Source organism: Phaenicophaeus curvirostris, chromosome 5 (assembly GCF_032191515.1).
Source record: "Phaenicophaeus curvirostris isolate KB17595 chromosome 5, BPBGC_Pcur_1.0, whole genome shotgun sequence".
In the NCBI taxonomy this organism is placed as follows: domain Eukaryota; kingdom Metazoa; phylum Chordata; class Aves; order Cuculiformes; family Cuculidae; genus Phaenicophaeus; species Phaenicophaeus curvirostris.
The window spans coordinates 61,863,007-61,882,891 of NC_091396.1; the positions used below are offsets into that span (position 1 = coordinate 61,863,007).

General features: G+C 47.7%; 2 protein-coding genes across 3 annotated transcripts; both read left to right on the forward strand.

Moving 5' to 3' along the window:
- Nucleotides 1–297: 297 nt before the first annotated feature.
- Nucleotides 298–1,660, forward strand: LOC138721632 (dual specificity protein kinase CLK1-like). Of its 2 annotated transcripts, XM_069858977.1 has the most exons (5): nt 298–354; nt 488–654; nt 730–824; nt 915–1,044; nt 1,194–1,660. In XM_069858977.1, exons 2-5 carry the CDS (start codon nt 501–503, stop codon nt 1,403–1,405), a joined length of 591 nt encoding a protein of 196 aa, XP_069715078.1. In that variant the 5' UTR covers nt 298–354; nt 488–500; the 3' UTR covers nt 1,406–1,660. The 2 variants fall into 2 exon arrangements, with proteins under 2 accessions (XP_069715078.1, XP_069715076.1); XM_069858975.1 differs by lacking the exon at nt 298–354 and having other exon boundaries at nt 439–654.
- Nucleotides 1,661–15,981: 14,321 nt separating this feature from the next.
- Nucleotides 15,982–17,103, forward strand: LOC138720688 (dual specificity protein kinase CLK4-like). Its single transcript, XM_069857035.1, has 5 exons — nt 15,982–16,052; nt 16,186–16,352; nt 16,428–16,522; nt 16,613–16,742; nt 16,892–17,103. Exons 2-5 carry the CDS (start codon nt 16,199–16,201, stop codon nt 17,101–17,103), a joined length of 591 nt encoding a protein of 196 aa, XP_069713136.1. The 5' UTR covers nt 15,982–16,052; nt 16,186–16,198.
- The last annotated feature ends 2,782 nt before the right edge of the window (nt 17,104–19,885 follow it).

Below are 19,885 nucleotides of genomic sequence, written 5' to 3' on the forward strand. Positions count from 1 at the left end.
GTAATAGTACTTATTGGGCACCAATAGTACCATTGGGCAGTCTTGGGGCCTGTGTTATCAAAATCTAAAGATTCAGTTATGTTGGTGCACAGATGACTCTGGGTTGTATGAAGTCAGTGCACCCTTTTCCCAGAAGGTTTCCAGTGTTAGGAACAAGGCAGATGGGTTTATAATTACCCAAGAGTCTGAGTTAAAAGCACTCGTCGTTCTAATCTCTGTTAAAACCTCTCTTTTCAGGAAAGGCAAACATGTAGCCGTGAAAATAGCAAGAACCACCAATTGTTCCTCCGAAATAGCTCATGATGAAATAAATGTGCTGGAAGATTTAAAAGCATCAGACCCCAGCAATGCCTCGTAAGCACACAAAGCCGACTGTGCTGTGTTCCGGCTTGAAGACTTCCTCAGCGACGCTTTCTGTAACACACAGCGCACGTAGGGGCGCTGCACAACTCCCTGTTTCAATGCATGTGTTTTCCTGCTTTTGCAGTCACTGTGTGCAGATGCTGGAATGGTTTGAGTACCATGGACACATCTGCATTGTTTTAGAGCTCCTGGGGCTCAGCACCTATGACTTTCTGAGAGACAACAACTTCTCGCCATTTAGCCTGGACGACATTCGACACATGGCCTATCAGATCTGCACCTCTGTCAACCGTAAGTATGTTCCTTCTTTGCCCTGTTTGTTAAAGTTTCTGTGTGGGACTTGCTAAGTGTGTGATTTTATTGCAGTTTTGCATAGGAATAAGCTGACACATACAGATCTGAAGTCAGACAATATTGTCTTTGTGAAGTCTGACTACGTAGAAAAGTACAACCCCAGACTGGTAAGTTGCTGTCCCCTTCCCCGCTTTCCTCCTCCTCAACCATCCTCTGCATTCATTTGGTCACTTGCTTGCCATCACCTTTCGTTTCAGGAACGCATGGAACGCAGACTAAGAAAACCAGACGTAAGACTTGTGGACTTTGGGTGCGCCACATATGATCGTGACCACCATGAGCCTACAGTGACTGCGAGAGCTTACAGAGCTCCCGAAGTGATCCTAGGTCAGTAGAAGGCTGTTGGTTTGGCTGATCTTTCACGTATGAGATTTGTGTGCAATTGAATGGAGCTGGAGAAGTGTTTGGTGTCTTGCTTGAGCTGTTGAACAGTTTGCGGTCTGGTCTAAACATGAATGACCTGAATCTTTCCACAGGGCTCGGATGGTCACAGCCGTGCGACGTTTGGAGCGTAGGATGTACTCTCCTGGAATACTACCTTGGAGACATAGTATTTCAGGTAGGGAACTCTGAACCCCAAAAGCGTGCAGCATGCGTAACACTCCCCAACTTGATGAACATAGGCTACGGAGAGGTGGGGACTGAGAGGAATGGCCTGCACAAGGAAGTAAGCTGCATTTCTCTGTAATGCCAAGTTGAAGAAAACGGGAGAGGTAGGCACCAAGGAACTATCTCAGGAGCAGATTTTGATGAGTTGCTTCCAGTAGATGTTTTGGCAGCACTTTAAAGGAAGGATCGCCCTGTTAACATTTGGAATTTACAAGGTACCCTAATACCAGATGTGGCTTCATCTATCACCATCAGCAAATACTACTCAAAGCCCTGAATCCTGTCCTCTTAACAGTATTGCTGAAGTCGAACTTGAAAAAGAAAGAAAAGAAAAAGCCCACCAAGGAAAGCTCAAGGGGAATAGCTCCAGTAGCTTGTAACTTCATTCAGGAAATAGAGAAATTGAGCCTCTCTCTTTTTCCTTGACCAAGTTCAGCATATTGGTTGCAGAGTACAGTCACAAATGAAGTCAGACTGGTGTGTGCTTCTTGATAACTTCCTCTTAACAAGGAACAAAAAATGTCTCTCTTGACTTCCATCCAGACCAATGAGGACACAGAACACCTGGCGATGATGGAGCAATTGCTGGGGCCTTTGCCGAGGTGCATTGTGGGTGTGGGAGCCGGACCCCGAGTAACGATGAATCTCAATATGAGTATGGTCGTTCTCCTTTATTCGTAAACACAACAATCCTTATATACCTTTCCAACAGAGCATGCGCCAACGAACAACTTACAATTGGTCCAATTAAACTGTCCGCGCACCTTAAAGTTACAGGATTGGCTCAAGAGGGTTGAGCGCGCGAAAGAAGCTAGTGCGGCCGTTTCAGGGACTTTCCGGCGCTGAGTTCCGGGCTTTTGTTATGTGCTTCTCCCGGTCAACATACCGAGGAAGGCTTAAAGGGGAACGCCAGGTTTAATCCTGAATGTTGAACCCTGGATTGTTCACTGCTATTAAATAATATAGCCACCCTTCCACAACTCCCCCTTTTTGTTTTTTGAACAAGCCAGGCTTCAACATTACGTGCAACAACATTTTTTTTACACATAATATTACACAGCTAAAAAGTGCTGTCCCTAAAACAACCATTATCAACAACATTAGTCCAACTACAACAAGTACACAAAACATCAAGATAACAGACTTCTGATCTCTTCATTTATTCACTCGCATTGTCTTCTTGTGTTGGCAATTGGTCGCGTGCCATAGATGATTCTCGATAGGGTCGAATGCTTCTAGCTGGTACCCATTTTGGACCACCCTCTGTGGAAACACACATATATCCTCGACCATTGAATATAACAGCAACAGGTCCTTTCCATACCCCAGTTATCGGATCCCTATATAACACTTGAAAGCGAGGAATAGTTGTTTTTTCACTGAACTTTATACTCTGATGATGTATTACTACAGATGGCTCTTCTCTGTTACCCATCAAACACAAATAGTTCAACGTAAATAATGCCTTACTTAACCTCATTTGCGCATCCATGTTTTCCCCTTTTTGCTTTTGCAAATAATCTTTTAAAACTAGATGCATTCGCTCTACCAAGGCCTGTCCAGTAGGGGAATGCGGAATCCCTGTAAGGTGTCGAACTCCCCATTTAGACAAGAAGATCCTCGTCTTTTGGCTGCACTCTTAGAAATACCCATTCCAAGATGATAAATTTATCAAACCCATCTTTGTCAGTGGCATTACTATCCAGTAAGGTAGAGACTGTCTCCCCCTTTTTGTTTTGCCACTGACAAATGACGGCATACGGTGATTCTAAACCATTACACACTATAAATGAAATAGGTATATCTACGATTCGCCGAGATGACCAAGAAGTTTGCAATTTGCAAACAATTTTTTGCAACAGGCTATGGTGTTCTGCAGTAAGTTCGATCTCATGAGCTGGGTCCGCATTGCGTAATAACGCAGTCAGCGGGGCAATTTCGGTGTTTGAAATCCCGACACAGTTACGTACCCATTGAATGTCACCTAGCAATGTCTGTACATCTTTTACTGTTTTTAAACAAGTTTTGAGCTCTATCTTTTGAGGCCGAATTTGAGCATCGGTGATATGCCAACCCAAATATTTCCAGGGGCTTGATCTTTGTACCTTGTCAGGTGCAATAACAAGCCCTCTTGCTGCTAACATGTCTATTAAGGTTTTTAACGCCATGTCGCTAAAGGGTTGGTTGTCTCTTTTAAACTAGAGAATTAAACAAAAATAATTTCTAAAAAAGAGAGACCACTCCCAGATTCTTCTGGAGCCTATCCCTTTGGGACATGAAAACAAATCATTTTTCAGAATATACCAAATTTAAGATGATCTTTAAGGCACCGATTGCAACATTTATGGAAAAGGACATGTGAAAACAAAATATATTACAACATATTAATACAGTTGGAAAATTCTAATTGAATGTGAGGTCATGAGAGATGCTGTTATCTCTCTCTTTCCTTATCTGTTTTCTTGAATTACAGGAAAGGCTAAGTGCATAAGCCCTTCACTGTTATTTGGAGTCATCAAGTGTCCCTGCATTATAGTATCCTTAATGACCCCAGTCCATCGTGTACCTTGTGGCAAAGTTGACCGATTAGTAGACAAACAAGGTGGCAGAGTTTGTCCCTGTCTTTCTATTCGTATTTCCAAATCGTCAAGACGTTGTAAAACGGTTTGCAATAGCTGCGTGGTAGCATCCACCGGCCGCCGAGTCCTCTGTCTTGCAGGTGGTGTTGAATTGCCAGATGAACCACTAGGTGGCGGCAGCGGAGGACAAAGGGGTGGCGGGGTGGGTGGCGCTGAAAGAGTCAGTTCCTCGATGGGAGGAGCACAAGGCCGACGTGGAGGAGGGAGGCAGAGCGAGGGCGGCGACCGCAGCCAGCCGCTCCTCCCTCCCGCCGCACTGCCGCGTCCTCCTCAGTCGAACCGGAATCGCTCAAGGCATCAACTTCCGGTTCGATCGGCTGTTGCGCGGTGATCCCGTTCCACTCCTCATCTACTTCATCCTCCCTTTTCAAGTCACTAACAGTTTTACACACAGTTCCTATCATGCCTTTTACCGCAGGCAGCCCAAATAATCGCGAAATTGGACCTGGTTTGGCTGGAACCCTTTCAACGTTAGATACAGGTTCCAGCATCCGAATCGCTGCACAAGCTACCTCCCTTTCCGCGTTCATCTCCTTTAATGTCTCTAAAACGAGACGCCAATCTGCACGGACGGCCTTAACCTCTTTTTGTTCCCTTTCGGATCCCAAAATAGTTTTGTCCCATAAGGTATCCCCGTAGTTTTGCCAGTCCGTGACCGAAAATATCGTATGCAGGTCTTCAAAATGACCCCATCTCTGACCTAACTGTATTAACCCTATTACCTGCTTTGCGGGTATATCATGCCCTCTCTTAGAGAGGATTCCCCCCAGCAGAGTGGCCGCAGCATCTGTTTCCATAGCTGCGCCTAAGGGGTGAGTCGCGATCTCACTCCAGCATCTATCCTGCCCTTTTCACCCAGATAGTGCCTCCCTTAGCCGGTTCTTCCCAACCCCCTCCTCTCGCTGCCTTCCGGCAGTCACGGAGAAATTAAAAAAGAGAACATGAACCATCCTCTGCTACCAGATGTGGGTGTGGGAGCCGGACCCCGAGTAACGATGAATCTCAATATAAGTACGGTCGTTCTCCTTTATTCGTAAACACAACAATCCTTCTATACCTTTCCAACAGAGCATGCGCCAATGAACAACTTACAATTGGTCCAATTAAACTGTCCGCGCACCTTAAAGTTACAGGATTGGCTCAAGAGGGTTGAGCGCGCGAAAGAAGCTAGTGCGGCCGTTTCAGGGACTTTCCGGCGCTGAGTTCCGGGCTTTTGTTATGCGCTTCTCCCGGTCAGCATACCGAGGAAGGCTTAAAGGGGAACGCCAGGTTTAATCCTGAATGTTGAACCCTGGATTGTTCACTGCTATTAAATCATATAGCCACCCTTCCACAGTGCATGATAAAGAGAGTTGTTTCACCACGGAAGAAGAATTATTTCTGTAATGGCCGGCTGGTCTGGGATGAACACAGTGCTGCTGGGCAACACGTCTCAAGCTGCTGTAAACCCCTGAAGGTAAGATTACAGGGGAAAGATTCTTCTGGGCAGAGGAGCTCCGAGTGCAATTCTAAGATTGGAAGCCTGTGTTTTGTTGTTTTCTTCACAAAGGCATACATGACATGCTCCGATGGTGACCATGAGCTGCTGTTTGATCTGATCGAAAAGATGCTGCAGTATGACCCGGACAAGTGCATTACTCTGGAAGAAGCACTGGAACATCCTTTCTTCCTCCCGCTGAAGAGGAAAAAGAGGACATTTTGTATTCTGAGCTGAATTCACTCGGGTTTGTTGATTGGTTGGACAATCCTGGTGTCGTTCCAGGCAAGTCGTCGAAGGAGCACAGCCATGAGTGTGGAGGACGAGCTTCTCCATCTGCCTGTTAAGAAACGTAAACTATGTTGCATGCTGTGTTCTTCTTTGTGTATGCTAGACATTTACCTATTGATGCTGAATTCAAATTCGTCTGTTGGAATAGAATTTATTTGAGAGAAAGATACTGATGAGCCTGATTGTGTTTCTCCAGTAAAACAAAATCTCAGGACACTTTTCTTGTGTGGACGAGAGCACCCTCTACTCTACACGCCTCCCAAGAGCCAGAATGTATTCATTTAATTAGGGTTTATCTAACTGTCATTGGAAGAGCAAAAGACCTCGGGCTGACATTTGCCCTTTAGCATGTGACTGATGCTTCTTTTCTGAGTGAGAGGAAAGGGACAGCCCTTGCTGTTAAGTGTGAGCATGGCCTTTATCTTGTGAAAGAAAAAAGTTACGCGGGAACAAAGATCCCTGTAGTATTAAGAGGTTGCACTGCGATAAAGAATTATTATTTTTATTAGTTTTAGGAGGGATGCTCTGGTTACCAGTATTCCTGTGAATGGTCATTGTTGGCGTGCAGCAGTAAAGACTTCCCTCTTCCAGCAGCTCTTTCTTGGACTACAAGCTGTCCCGAGGCTTTCTGTTAAGCACTCAAACAGGGCTGACAGTCTGAAAAGATCCTTCTGAGAGACAGTGGCTGAAGTGCCTGCCTTCTTACTAGGCGCTCTTTTCTTTCATTCTGTGGGGATAAAAGATTATGATCTATGCGCTCCCTTGAAGAGCTGCCTTTAGTTTCTCTGTGTTGTGGTTGGTATTTATCAGAGTATCATAGAATGTCCTCAGTTGGAAGGCACCCACAAGGATCATCGAGTCCCGCTGCCGTCCTTGCACAGGACAACCCCAACGTTCGCACCACGCATCTGAGCATGTTGTCCAAGTACTTCTTGAACATTGTGACGCTTGGTGCCAGGACTTCTTCCCTGGGGAGCTGTTCCAGTGCTCCACCATCTGCTGCGTGAAGAAACGCTTCCTAACATCCAATGTAAACCTCCCCTGGAAGATCTGCCTGCCATTCCCTCAACTCCTTTCATTGTCCCGGTAGGGCGCAGTGGGTGCTGCCTGAAACGGGGTGATTTTGTAAGTCTGGAATGACAGAGCCACATTCCCAGTCAGCACCGTGGCCGTGGGCCGCTCCTGGTGTCTGGTGCTGGCGATTCTCAGGGTTTTCCACCCCATCTCTAAGAGGAGCTGCTGCTGCCATGGCTCTTCATGGGCATTGATGGAACGTTCATTGCCCACAAAAAGGGAACTGGGGGCACAGGAATATTGGTTTTGCAGGAAGAAGTTGGTAGCTTTGTCACTACCGTGCTTCGGGTTTCGAAACGTTGGGGCTGATTTTGGTAATGTGGGAAGGGAAGGCTGGGGTTTGCTATCAAGGGCTGGGTTTGCCTCCATCCTCACGGCTGAATTAAAGCAGATCTGGGCTGCTCAGAGTTGGAAGGAGAACACCAGACTTGGGCTGCTTGGTTTTCCTGGGCGATGGAACGCGTCCAGCTCACCTGGGCCACTCGGAGATGGCTCGGGCCGGTTCTGAGTCCGGCTCAGTATTCGGAGGAGGAATTGATCAGGGCTTTCTGTCTTTTAGGCTGTAGGCAGCATCAGGAGCGCCAGAGAGAGGCAGCGGAGAGTGATCCCATCGAGCCTTCCATCCCATGTGGAAAGCGGAGATGCTCCCCATGGTTTTCCATGCCCGGAGTGTGGAAGGTAGAATTCATCTTCCTTCTGGAAGCTGTGTGCTTGGCTTGGGCTAAAGGAGATTTCCCCCTCCTAAGCCAACTGTGGGCAAGGGAGAAGCAGAGCCAAGGGCCCTTGAGAATCACCCCTGTCCCTTTGGAATTTCCAGCCCTTTCCAGTGCAAACACCCGCCTTGGTTAACCATCCTCAGCTGGGGATACGGCAGGACCAAGGGATGAAACGCTTGCCATACGCATCACAAAAGCCTCAGAAAAGGCAATGACAGAGCTCTGTTCAATGGCATTTCTTCGGATGAAAGAAACGCCTCTTTCTTCTCCCCCTTCCAGGGTGTTTCCCAAGAGAAATGGCCAAAACGCCCATGTGAAGATTCATTGCCTGGAGGAGGACCTGCATTACGTCCGGAAGACCCGCTGGCCACTGAAGCGCTCAAATCCAGAGCCAAATGCAGAGGAAAGCAGGCTGCTGACGGACACTGGGAGCAGGGAAACTCCGTCTCGCCAGCAGCACTGAGGTCAGCTTCCTGCATTCCCTGCTGTCCGGGAAGAGGTTGAACCCCAGGGAGGGTTAATGCCACCAGGTTGTTTTGGCACTTCCATCCAAGTGGAATGGAAGCATCTTTTTCTTTACAGTGATGCCGGAAAAACTCGGTGGAAATATTTTGGGCATGTTTTTCTTGAATGCATTAAAGACGAATTTTCTTTCTCTCACTGTGTGTGTTTAAAGCTTGTCTGGGTTTTCGTAGCACGTTGTGGGTGGTGTGGGATTTGTTGGGAATAAATGACATGTTCTGAACTCTGAAGGTGTGTGTGCTAATTGAATTGTTGAATCCTTTATGTTATAACAGACCTTTAGGATCATCGAGGCTAACCCTGGCAATCTCCTTCCAGTGCCTGACAACCTTTACATCAAGGAATTTTTCCCCATGTCCAGTCTAAACCTCCCCAGGCACGTCTGGAGGCCATTCCCTCTCATCGTATGCCTTCTTCCTTGTGAGCCGAGCCCCACTGCTGCCTGGCTCACACCTCCTGGCCAGAGTTGCGCAGTACGATGGGTACTCCCCTCTGCCTCCTTCACTCCAGACAGAGCCCTCCAGACGGAGCTCCCTCAACCCCTTCCTTTCTGCTCCAGCCCCTTCCCACCTCCACTGCCCTTCTGCGGACGTGCCCCAGCCCGTCAATGTCTTTCTTGGAGTGGGGAGCCCTAAACTGAACCCGGCACCTGAGCTGCGGTCTCTCCGCTGCCGGATGTAGCGGGATGAGCCCTTCCCTACTACTGCTGCCCACACTACCTGATAACCAAGCCTGTGGTCCCAGCACTGATTCCCAGTTCCGAAGCCCCTGACTCTGCTTCTTCCTTCAAGGAGCCCTTTCCCTCCACTTCAAAACAAACCCACAACCCCTCAGCCTCGCTTTTCTTCCTGGTTTTGGCATTTGGGGCTGTTGGAAAGAGCCACAGTGAGGAAATCAGCGGCATACTGCCATCGCATTTAGTGCTGTGGAGCCAGAGCAATGTGCAGCATCCCGGCTCTGGAAGGCAGCGCACAGCAAAAGGGGGTTTTCAGGTGGTTTCTCCTTCCTCACTTCCCAGGCAGGGCCTCCCTAAAACCACCCAGCGCAAGGTGCTGCAGCAGGCAGTCGCCTTTCAGAGGCGGCAGCCCAGGGAACGCCGTTCTCCTCTGGCTGCGGCCTGCACTCCAGGCTCTGCCTGCTGGGGATATTCCCAGACTGCAACCACGCCAGGCACTTGGAACAACAGATACGCGCACGCCTCAGCTGGCTCCCACCTTCCTCAGAAGGATCTGCAAGCCCGGAGCGTGATTTCCCCTTGTGATCCCCTTCAGGGTTTTGCCCTGGCACTGGCTTTCCCACCTAATCAAGACTGAGCTGCTCTGTCCCAGTGTGGCTGATTTCCCTTGGCTTCCTTCAGTCCAGATCAACCGCTCCAGCAACCTTAGCCCTTTCTCTTCTGCTTCAAGCCCTCCTCAGGACTGTTTCCCTCCTCTGAATGTGCAGGAGACCCTTATCATCTTGCTTGGTGAAAACTGCTGGGAAATCACTATTAACACCTTGGTTTGCTGTAGATTAAGAGTCCTTGGGAGCATTCTGGGTCCAGAACACAGAGCCTGAATATTCAGGTTTCTAGGGTTGTTTCCACTTCATTGATGAAATCTGGCTTTGGAATAGTGGATGTAGACATTTCTGTCCTTGCTGTAGATTCTATGTGCAATTAACACTGCCTTTGTTAGGCTTAGTTGGTGATGCCAACTCCCTGTCCTTATGTCACGAAAGCATTCCCTCTGGTTTTTTTCCCACCCATAATTACTGGACGTGGCAGCTGGACTGAGATTGTTGTAAATGTTGGAACTGTGAGTTAGCATCATTATCCAGTGGGACAGAGCTGGCCTTCCACAATTAGTGTCCAGTGGGATGTCGAGTTTTATTGGGATGATTTGAGTATCCACTGATTGAAATGGGAAAAAAAGGTCTTCAGAAGAGTTAGAAGGGTTTGGTTGTTTCCAGGCCACATGATTTTCATAATTCCACTTTTTTTCTGGGGCAGAACGTCCACATCCTGTAGAAACAAATCTAGATTTGGGTTCCGTTTCCTCTCTAAAGGACCAAAGTCAGGCCTGGGCTTTGATGATCTAGCCCTCACACTTCCAAAAGGAAACCTTCCGGATGCGAAGATGTCCTCTGCTCTCTGAAAGCAGCCGACTACAATTGGATAATGTGGTGTTTGCTGAGGGAGTCGCTGTGTTGACATATCCGTACCCATCTGGCCAAACCTCTTCCCAACTCCTTGCTCCCTGATGATCTCTATCCTTCACACTTACATGTTTCTTGTTTTTTGATGGCTCTGGAGATCATGCTTGGAATGGACAAATTGTGTGCACTGGGGAAGGCTTTAGCAGGAAGGTTTTAACTGGGAATTCCCAGCCTGCAGCCTCTGGAGTCATTTAGTTCATCTGAAACATTCCTTATTTAGGAAAATCAACTCATCCCAGCCAACAAGAGCCCCCAGCTGCACAGGATGGATTCAGATGGGGCTCACAGCTGCCAGGAAAAGATTCCATCACTCTGAAGAGCAGCCATGTGATTCTAAAAACCTGTAGGCCAGAGTCTGGGTAGACACGGCCCTAAGCAACCTGCCCTCGCTGATCCTGGTCTGAGCTGGTGGGTTGGGCTAGACCATCTCCAGAGACAACTTCCAGCCTCAGCCACTCCATGGTTCTAAACCACTCAGATTTTTACACTGCTACGAGCTCTGGCAGGAATTTCCAGAGGAATTCTGGTTCCAAAGACAGACTGTGGAACGGACCACTAGCTCTGCTGTAAAGGTTAGAAATCCTGCCTAGATTAATCAGCTTCTCAACCAAATAAAGCCGTGCTGAAATGCACCTCTAATATCAGGCTCCCAGGACAGGAAAACAATTACAATCCCTGGTGGTTCTGATACCTGTTTTTCAAACTGCACTGCACAGCACCATCTTCTGGTGACAAAAAATTGGATTTTGTTTTTCTTTCAGGCTTTGAGAACAAAGCTCTCACCATATGAGAGAGAATTTTCATACAAGAAAGAGTGCGTTAAGTTTAAAAATAATCAATTCAAAATAGACAACAGCTGTACAACACACAAGCCACCAAAAGTTTATCAACCTGTTGCCCCTAGAAACACAGAAAGTGAAAAAATATCCTTTAAAACGTCTTAAACTTCATCAAGAGGGTCAGGCATCAACCTTGTGATGACTTTGACAAGCAAAGAAAATGCATATTGTTCCCATAACAAACCATGAAATCTCGAAGCACGTATCACAGCGGAGCGTTCTTCTGAGCTTGTACATGGACCCACAATGGCAAGGTGGGGGTTAAAAACTAACAAAGGCATGTGGGCACCTGCCCTTTGTGACATCGCTGCAGTGGATCCAGGTAACACCGTGCGGAGCAGGGGCACGGGCAGAGCTACGGGCGGAGGTCGGCGGGCAGGAGGCTCCAGGGGCTGAGCTGGGGAAAAGCTGTCCCTGAAGAGCAGCCACCGACGGGTCTTTTGGGGGAGAAGGAGAGAGCGAGGCGGCCTGGGGAACCTGGCACTTGGCGTGTGCTACGGGCAAGCTGTGTAGGACGTCGAGCTGAGCCAGATCCAGGACGCTCCTCGAGTGCGTCACACATCGTTTCTGAGCCCAGGTAGTGTGCTCTCCTGCCTGAGGGGACGCCGACATCCCAACAATCCTAAAGTCCCCCCAGATTTCCTTCTCTCTAAACTGCAGATCTGTGGATGTGATGGGTGGACAGTTTGGGGGATAAGGAATTGGTTGGATGGTCGCCAGTAAGTAGTGGTCATCGGCTCGATGTCCAAATGGAGACCCATGACAAGTGGGGTCCATACTGGGACCTTTGCTCTTTAATGTCATCATCAGCAATAGACAGTGAGATGGAGGGCACCCTCAGCAAGTTTGTGGATGACACCAAGCTGAGTGCTTCAGTTCTTACACCAGAAGGATGGGCTGTCATCCCGAGGGACGTGGAGAAGCTGGAGAAGTGGGACTATGTGAACCTCATGAGGTTCAACAAGGCCAAGGGCAAGGTCCTACACCTGGGTTGGGACAATCTGTGCTTTCAGTGCAGGCAGGGGGATGATGTGACTGAGAGTAGCCCTGCAGAGAAGGAATTGGGGTTGCTGATTGATGAGAAGCTCGACATAACTATCCCAGCTGCATCCCTTGGAAGGAGTTTTACCACAGATACATCGGATTCTGTGATTCTATAATCAGGCAACATGTGCTCACAGCCCAGGAGACCAACCATATCCTGGGCTTCATCAAAAGAAGCGTGGCCAGCAGGTCAAGGGAGGGGATTCTGCCCCTCTATTCCACTCTCATGAGACCTCACCTGGAGTACTTTGTCCAGTTCTGGAATCTCCAACATAAGAAGCATATAGAACTGTTTGGACGGGTCCAGTGGAGAGCCACAAAGATGATGCGAGGACTGGAGCACCTCTGCTATGAGGACAGACTGCGGGAGTTGGGCTCCTTCAGTCAGGAGAAGAGAAGGCTCCGGGGAGACCTTATAGTGGCCTAGAGTACCTGACAGGGGCCTAGAGGAAAGCAGGGGAGGACTGTTCAGAAGGGCACGTAGTGACAGGAGGAGGGGGAATGGCTTTAAATTGGAAGGAGGAAGATTTAGATTGGACATTAGGAAGAAATTCTTCCCTGTGAGGGTGGTGAGACACTGGCCCAGGTTTCCCCGGGAAGCTGTGGCTGCCCCATCCTGGGAGGTGTTCAAGGCCAGGCTGGATGGGGCCTTGGGCAGCCTGGTGTGCTGGGAGGTGTCCCTGCCCATGGCAGGGGGCTTGGAACTGGATGGGCTTTGAGGTCCCTTCCAATCCAAATCACTGCGTGTATCTTGGTTACAGACGTGGCATTCCAAGCAAACTAAGTATCCTGACATGGATCAGAAAGAAAGTCCGCATCTTGGAAGTTGTAACAGGGCTAAAAAGAGAAAGAGGGGATCACCAAGCGGCGTACAGGAGAGCAAGCAGTGTAAAAGGGATCTGGAAAGTTGCAACGGCTCTAAACAGAGAAATAGATCAGCAAGTGGTGCACAAGAGACCCAGCACAAAAAGACGGGTCTTGGAAGAGGCAAGAGGACTAAAAAGAGAGACGGATCAGCAAGCAGTGCGTTGGAAAAGCAGTGCTGCAAGCCAGATCTCAGAAGATGCACAAGGGCTACAAAGATAGACCAATCAGCAAGCGGTGCACCGGAGAACCAGGACTGCAAGCCGGATCTCGGAAGATGCCAGACGGCTACAAAGAGAAAAAGATCAGAAAGCCGTGCACCAGAGAACCAGCAGAAGAAACCGGATCTTGGCGGACGAAAGAGATCTAAAAAGACAGACAGACCAGTAAGTGTTTCACCGGAGAGCAAGCGCAAGCAATCGGATCTACAAAGAAGCAAGAGGGCTACAAGGAGAGAGAGATTGGGAAGTGGTGCACCAGAGAACCAGTGCAAGAAAACAGAACCTGGAGGAAGCAAGACAGCTAAGAAGAGATCAAGATCAGCAGGCAGCGCTCAGGAGAGCAAGCGCTGCAAACTGGATCCGAGCGGGACGAGTGCTCACAAAACGGAATTACAGGCAAGGCCCAGGATCTATGAATATTTGCAGATACTTGACCCATTTTAATGGAGGAATTTTTATTTTATGAAGATTAATTCTTATCTGGGCAGCAGCCATTGAGTGGAGGGGGCACAGGGAGTTCAGTTGGTAACATTAGTAGTTTATTCATTTTGCTGATACTAGTGGCTTATTCTTTTTGCTGGGTTTTGATTTTCTTGAGTTAAAATGTATAGTTTGCAGGTACACTTGTGGCAGCACACAGGCCAGTCTTGCTGTTAGTTCTCGGGATATATTAGACCAGATTAGTGAACAAGAACCATCCGTTGGGGTGCCTGAAATACAGGCATCTCTCTCGTGCCATCAGAATTTCCCTGGCAACAGGCATTTATTTCAACCCTACTCAAAAATGCAAGCCCAAGTTTTTAGACTTGCTTTTGACTTGGTGTTGTCGAAACAGGAGATCACATCTGATTTTTACTTTTGTAGAGATATATTTATTAAGATGTTCTAAGAATCGCTAAATAATCTGTAGAGTCAGATACGTATGACGTCTGCCCGCTAGTGGGGCAGTTGTTCCGATCTTTATTATCATCCATTTAACACTTTACAAAGCTGCAGGTAGGATTTATAGTGCAACGTCTGCACCTGAGACGGCCTAAAATAAATGCGTATGCTGTGTGCAATGTATCAAACAATTCCTATCAAAAATGCAGACTAGTGATTCAGTGTCAGTTACTTTAAAGGAGTACTTTAATGTGGTCAAAAGGTGATTTTATATAGAAACAGAGCAGATCATTCAGACCTCTGTCTCTGGAAGATACATCTAAAAGACACCTTTGATGCATAGAAGAGAATTCTTAAATGCTTTTGCTTCAAATAAGAATACGGGCACTGAAATGCTGAAGGAAAATTCATGGAACCAATCTTGTAAAAGGAAGACAATGGCCTTATAGCTTTCTGTTGCCTTGCCACTGTAAGTATCCCACCTGAAAATCTGTTCCTTGCCACCTTTCTGCCCTGGAACATAAACGATGTGCCCTGTGAATTGCCGGGGGCTGAATTGGAAATTGCTCGTGTGTAGTGCTTGTGGCCTGGCGCGTATCTGAGTGCCTGACTGCCTCCCCGCTGAATGCATTTTGTATTCTGAGCTGAATTCACTTGGGTTTGTTGATTGGTTGGACAATCCTGGTGTCGTTCCAGGCAAGTCGTCGAAGGAGCACAGCCACGAGTGTGGAGGACGAGGAGGCGGGCCACCTGATCTGTCAGAGAGGAGACATTCTAAATGCAAGATGTATAGTATATTTTTCCATTTTGTTTAGCTTTTCAGATAGAACAAGTTCTTACAGTGTAAGAAGTGAGGGGGCTCTCAAGCCTTTTCTTTCTCTCTTGATTGTGTTGTGTGTGGAGTTGGGACTGTTATTTTTTTCACAATATATTATGATATATATTAAAAGTATATTTCATTGTTTCTTTTTCCCTTCTGTCCTCCCTCAAAAAAATAGTCAATGGAGTTAATGAACCCACTGAAATGGGATCCCTGTAAATGTACTTTGAAGACAGTTGTCCAGTAACATCTCTCAGACCAGATATTTACAATTTAGAGGAAAGCCTAGAACAATCTTCAGTAATAGTATTTACTCCTTCTGATTGTTTGTTTTATCTCTGTTTATTAATTGCTAGGCAATTTAATAGATGAGTAACCCTATCACTTTGGTGACTAAGAGCTCGTTTCTTTACAGACGAGGTTGTTGCCGTGTTGGGTCAAGGCACTTACGGAAAAGTAGTGGAATGCATTGACCACAAAGCGTAAGTCTTTTAATCCAGTGGCTGTCTTTTTTCTTACCGAGACGCCCAGTGTGTAGTTTGGGAATTGCTTTCTCTTTGCTTCCTTTTCTGCTGCTCTCTCTTTTCCTCTAAGGACGACACAGTTGCCAAACAAAAGGGTATGTTGGTTCATGCTGCTAAAAGCAGCCCTGAGACACGAGGGTTGTGCAGGGCTGGTGGATGAGGCGAAGGCTGCGTCTTCTGCAGGCGCAGCCCAGTCGGGTCGAGGTCAGGGCTGATGGGGAGAGGTGGCCTGGAGAGAGCGTGGGATGCAGCTGCAATCTTCAGTAATAGTACTTATTGGGCACCAATAGTACCATTGGGCAGTCTTGGGGCCTGTGTTATCAAAATCTAAAGATTCAGTTATGTTGGTGCACAGATGACTCTGGGTTGTATGAAGTCAGTGCACCCTTTTCCCGGAAGGTTTCCAGTGTTAGGAACAAGGCAGATGGGTTTATAATTACCCAAGAGTCTGAGTTAAAAGCACTCGTCGTTCTAATCTCTGTTAAAACCTCTCTTTTCAGGGAAGGCAAACATGTAGCCGTGAAAATAGCAAGAACCACCGATTGTTCCTCCGAAATAGCTCATGATGAAATAAATGTGCTGGAAGATTTAAAAGCATCAGACCCCAGCAATGCCTCGTAAGCACACAAAGCCGACTGTGCTGTGTTCCGGCTTGAAGACTTCCTCAGCGACGCTTTCTGTAACACACAGCGCATGTAGGGTCGCTGCACAACTCCCTGTTTCAATGCATGTGTTTTCCTGCTTTTGCAGTCACTGTGTGCAGATGCTGGAATGGTTTGAGTACCATGGACACGTCTGCATTGTTTTAGAGCTCCTGGGGCTCAACACCTATGACTTTCTGAGAGACAACAACTTCTCGCCATTTAGCCTGGACGACATTCGACACATGGCCTATCAGATCTGCACCTCTGTCAACCGTAAGTATGTTCCTTCTTTGCCCTATTTGTTAAAGTTTCTTTGTGGGACTTGCTAAGTGTGTGATTTTATTGCAGTTTTGCATAGGAATAAGCTGACACATACAGATCTGAAGCCAGACAATATTGTCTTTGTGAAGTCTGACTACGTAGAAAAGTACAACCGCAGACTGGTAAGTTGCTGTCCCCTTCCCCGCTTTCCTCCTCCTCAACCATCCTCTGCATTCATTTGGTCACTTGCTTGCCATCACCTTTCGTTTCAGGAACGCATGGAACGCAGACTAAGAAAACCAGACGTAAGACTTGTGGACTTTGGGTGCGCCACATATGATCATGACCACCATGAGCCTACAGTGACTGCGAGAGCTTACAGAGCTCCCGAAGTGATCCTAGGTCAGTAGAAGGCTGTTGGTTTGGCTGATCTTTCACGTATGAGATTTGTGTGCAATTGAATGGAGCTGGAGAAGTGTTTGGTGTCTTGCTTGAGCTGTTGAACAGTTTGCGGTCTGGTCTAAACATGAACGACCTGAATCTTTCCACAGGGCTTGGATGGTCACAGCCGTGCGACGTTTGGAGCGTAGGATGTACTCTCCTGGAATACTACCTTGGAGACATAGTATTTCAGGTAGGGAACTCTGAACCCCAAAAGCGTGCAGCATGCATAACACTCCCCAACTTGATGAACGTAGGCTACGGAGAGGTGGGGACTGAGAGGAATGGCCTGCACAAGGAAGTAAGCTGCATTTCTCTGTAATGCCAAGTTGAAGAAAACGGGAGAGGTAGGCACCAAGGAACTATCTCAGGAGCAGATTTTGATGAGTTGCTTCCGGTAGATGTTTTGGCAGCACTTTAAAGGAAGGATCGCCCTGTTAACATTTGGAATTTACAAGGTACCCTAATACCAGATGTGGCTTCATCTATCACCATCAGCAAATACTACTCAAAGCCCTGAATCCTGTCCTCTTAACAGTATTGCTGAAGTTGAACTTGAAAAAGAAAGAAAAGAAAAAGCCCACCAAGGAAAGCTCAAGGGGAATAGCTCCAGTAGCTTGTAACTTCATTCAGGAAATGGAGAAATTGAGCCTCTCTCTTTTTCCTTGACCAAGTTCAGCATATTGGTTGCAGAGTACAGTCACAAATGAAGTCAGACTGGTGTGTGCTTCTTGATAACTTCCTCTTAACAAGGAACAAAAAATGTCTCTCTCGACTTCCATCCAGACCAATGAGGACACAGAACACCTGGCGATGATGGAGCGATTGCTGGGGCCTTTGCCGAGGTGCATGATAAAGAGAGTTGTTTCACCACGGAAGAAGAATTATTTCTGTAATGGCCGGCTGGTCTGGGATGAACACAGTGCTGCTGGGCAACACGTCTCAAGCTGCTGTAAACCCCTGAAGGTAAGATTACAGGGGAAAGATTCTTCTGGGCAGAGGAGCTCCGAGTGCAATTCTAAGATTGGAAGCCTGTGTTTTGTTGTTTTCTTCACAAAGGCATACATGACATGCTCCGATGGTGACCATGAGCTGCTGTTTGATCTGATCGAAAAGATGCTGCAGTATGACCCGGACAAGCGCATTACTCTGGAAGAAGCACTGGAACATCCTTTCTTCCTCCCGCTGAAGAGGAAAAAGAGGACATTTTGTATTCTGAGCTGAATTCACTCGGGTTTGTTGATTGGTTGGACAATCCTGGTGTCGTTCCAGGCAAGTCGTCGAAGGAGCACAGCCATGAGTGTGGAGGACGAGCTTCTCCATCTGCCTGTTAAGAAACGTAAACTATGTTGCGTGCTGTGTTCTTCTTTGTGTATGCTAGACATTTACCTATTGATGCTGAATTCAAATTCGTCTGTTGGAATAGAATTTATTTGAGAGAAAGATACTGATGAGCCTGATTGTGTTTCTCCAGTAAAACAAAATCTCAGGACACTTTTCTTGTGTGGACGAGAGCACCCTCTACTCTACACGCCTCCCAAGAGCCAGAATGTATTCATTTAATTAGGGTTTATCTAACTGTCATTGGAAGAGCAAAAGACCTCGGGCTGACGTTTGCCCTTTAGCATGTGACTGATGCTTCTTTTCTGAGTGAGAGGAAAGGGACAGCCCTTGCTGTTAAGTGTGAGCATGGCCTTTATCTTGTGAAAGAAAAAAGTTACGCGGGAACAAAGATCCCTGTAGTATTAAGAGGTTGCACTGCGATAAGGAATTATTATTTTTATTAGTTTTAGGAGGGATGCTCTGGTTACCACTATTCCTGTGAATGGTCATTGTTGGCGTGCAGCAGTAAAGACTTCCCTCTTCCAGCAGCTCTTTCTTGGACTACAAGCTGTCTCGAGGCTTTCTGTTAAGCACTCAAACAGGGCTGACAGTCTGAAAAGATCCTTCTGAGAGGCAGTGGCTGAAGTGCCTGCCTTCTTACTAGGCGCTCTTTTCTTTCATGCTGTGGGGATAAAAGATTATGATCTATGCGCTCCCTTGAAGAGCTGCCTTTAGTTTCTCTGTGTTGTGGTTGGTATTTATCATAGTACCATAGAATGTCCTCAGTTGGAAGGCACCCACAAGGATCATCGAGTCCCGCTGCCGTCCTTGCACAGGACAACCCCAACTTCGGGTTTCGAAACGTTGGGGCTGATTTTGGTAATGTGGGGAGGGAAGGCTGGGGTTTGCTATCAAGGGCTGGGTTTGCCTCCATCCTCACGGCTGAATTAAAGCAGATCTGGGCTGCTCAGAGTTGGAAGGAGAACACCAGACTTGGGCTGCTTGGTTTTCCTGGGCGATGGAACGCGTCCAGCTCACCTGGGCCACTCGGAGATGGCTCGGGCCGGTTCTGAGTCCGGCTCAGTATTCGGAGGAGGAATTGATCAGGGCTTTCTGTCTTTTAGGCTGTAGGCAGCATCAGGAGCGCCAGAGAGAGGCAGCAGAGAGTGATCCCATCGAGCCCTCCAGTGATCCCAGCGAGCCTCCATCCCATGTGGAAAGCGGAGATGCTCCCCATGGTTTTCCATGCCCGGAGTGTGGAAGGTAGAATTCATCTTCCTTCTGGAAGCTGTGTGCTTGGCTTGGGCTAAAGGAGATTTCCCCCTCCTAAGCCAACTGTGGGCAAGGGAGAAGCAGAGCCAAGGGCCCTTGAGAATCACCCCTGTCCCTTTGGAATTTCCAGCCCTTTCCAGTGCAAACACCCGCCTTGGTTAACCATCCTCAGCTGGGGATACGGCAGGACCAAGGGATGAAACGCTTGCCATACGCATCACAAAAGCCTCAGAAAAGGCAATGACAGAGCTCTGTTCAATGGCATTTCTTCGGATGAAAGAAACGCCTCTTTCTTCTCCCCCTTCCAGGGTGTTTCCCAAGAGAAATGGCCAAAACGCCCATGTGAAGATTCATTGCCTGGAGGAGGACCTGCATTACGTCCGGAAGACCCGCTGGCCACTGAAGCGCTCAAATCCAGAGCCAAATGCAGAGGAAAGCAGGCTGCTGACGGACACTGGGAGCAGGGAAACTCCGTCTCGCCAGCAGCACTGAGGTCAGCTTCCTGCATT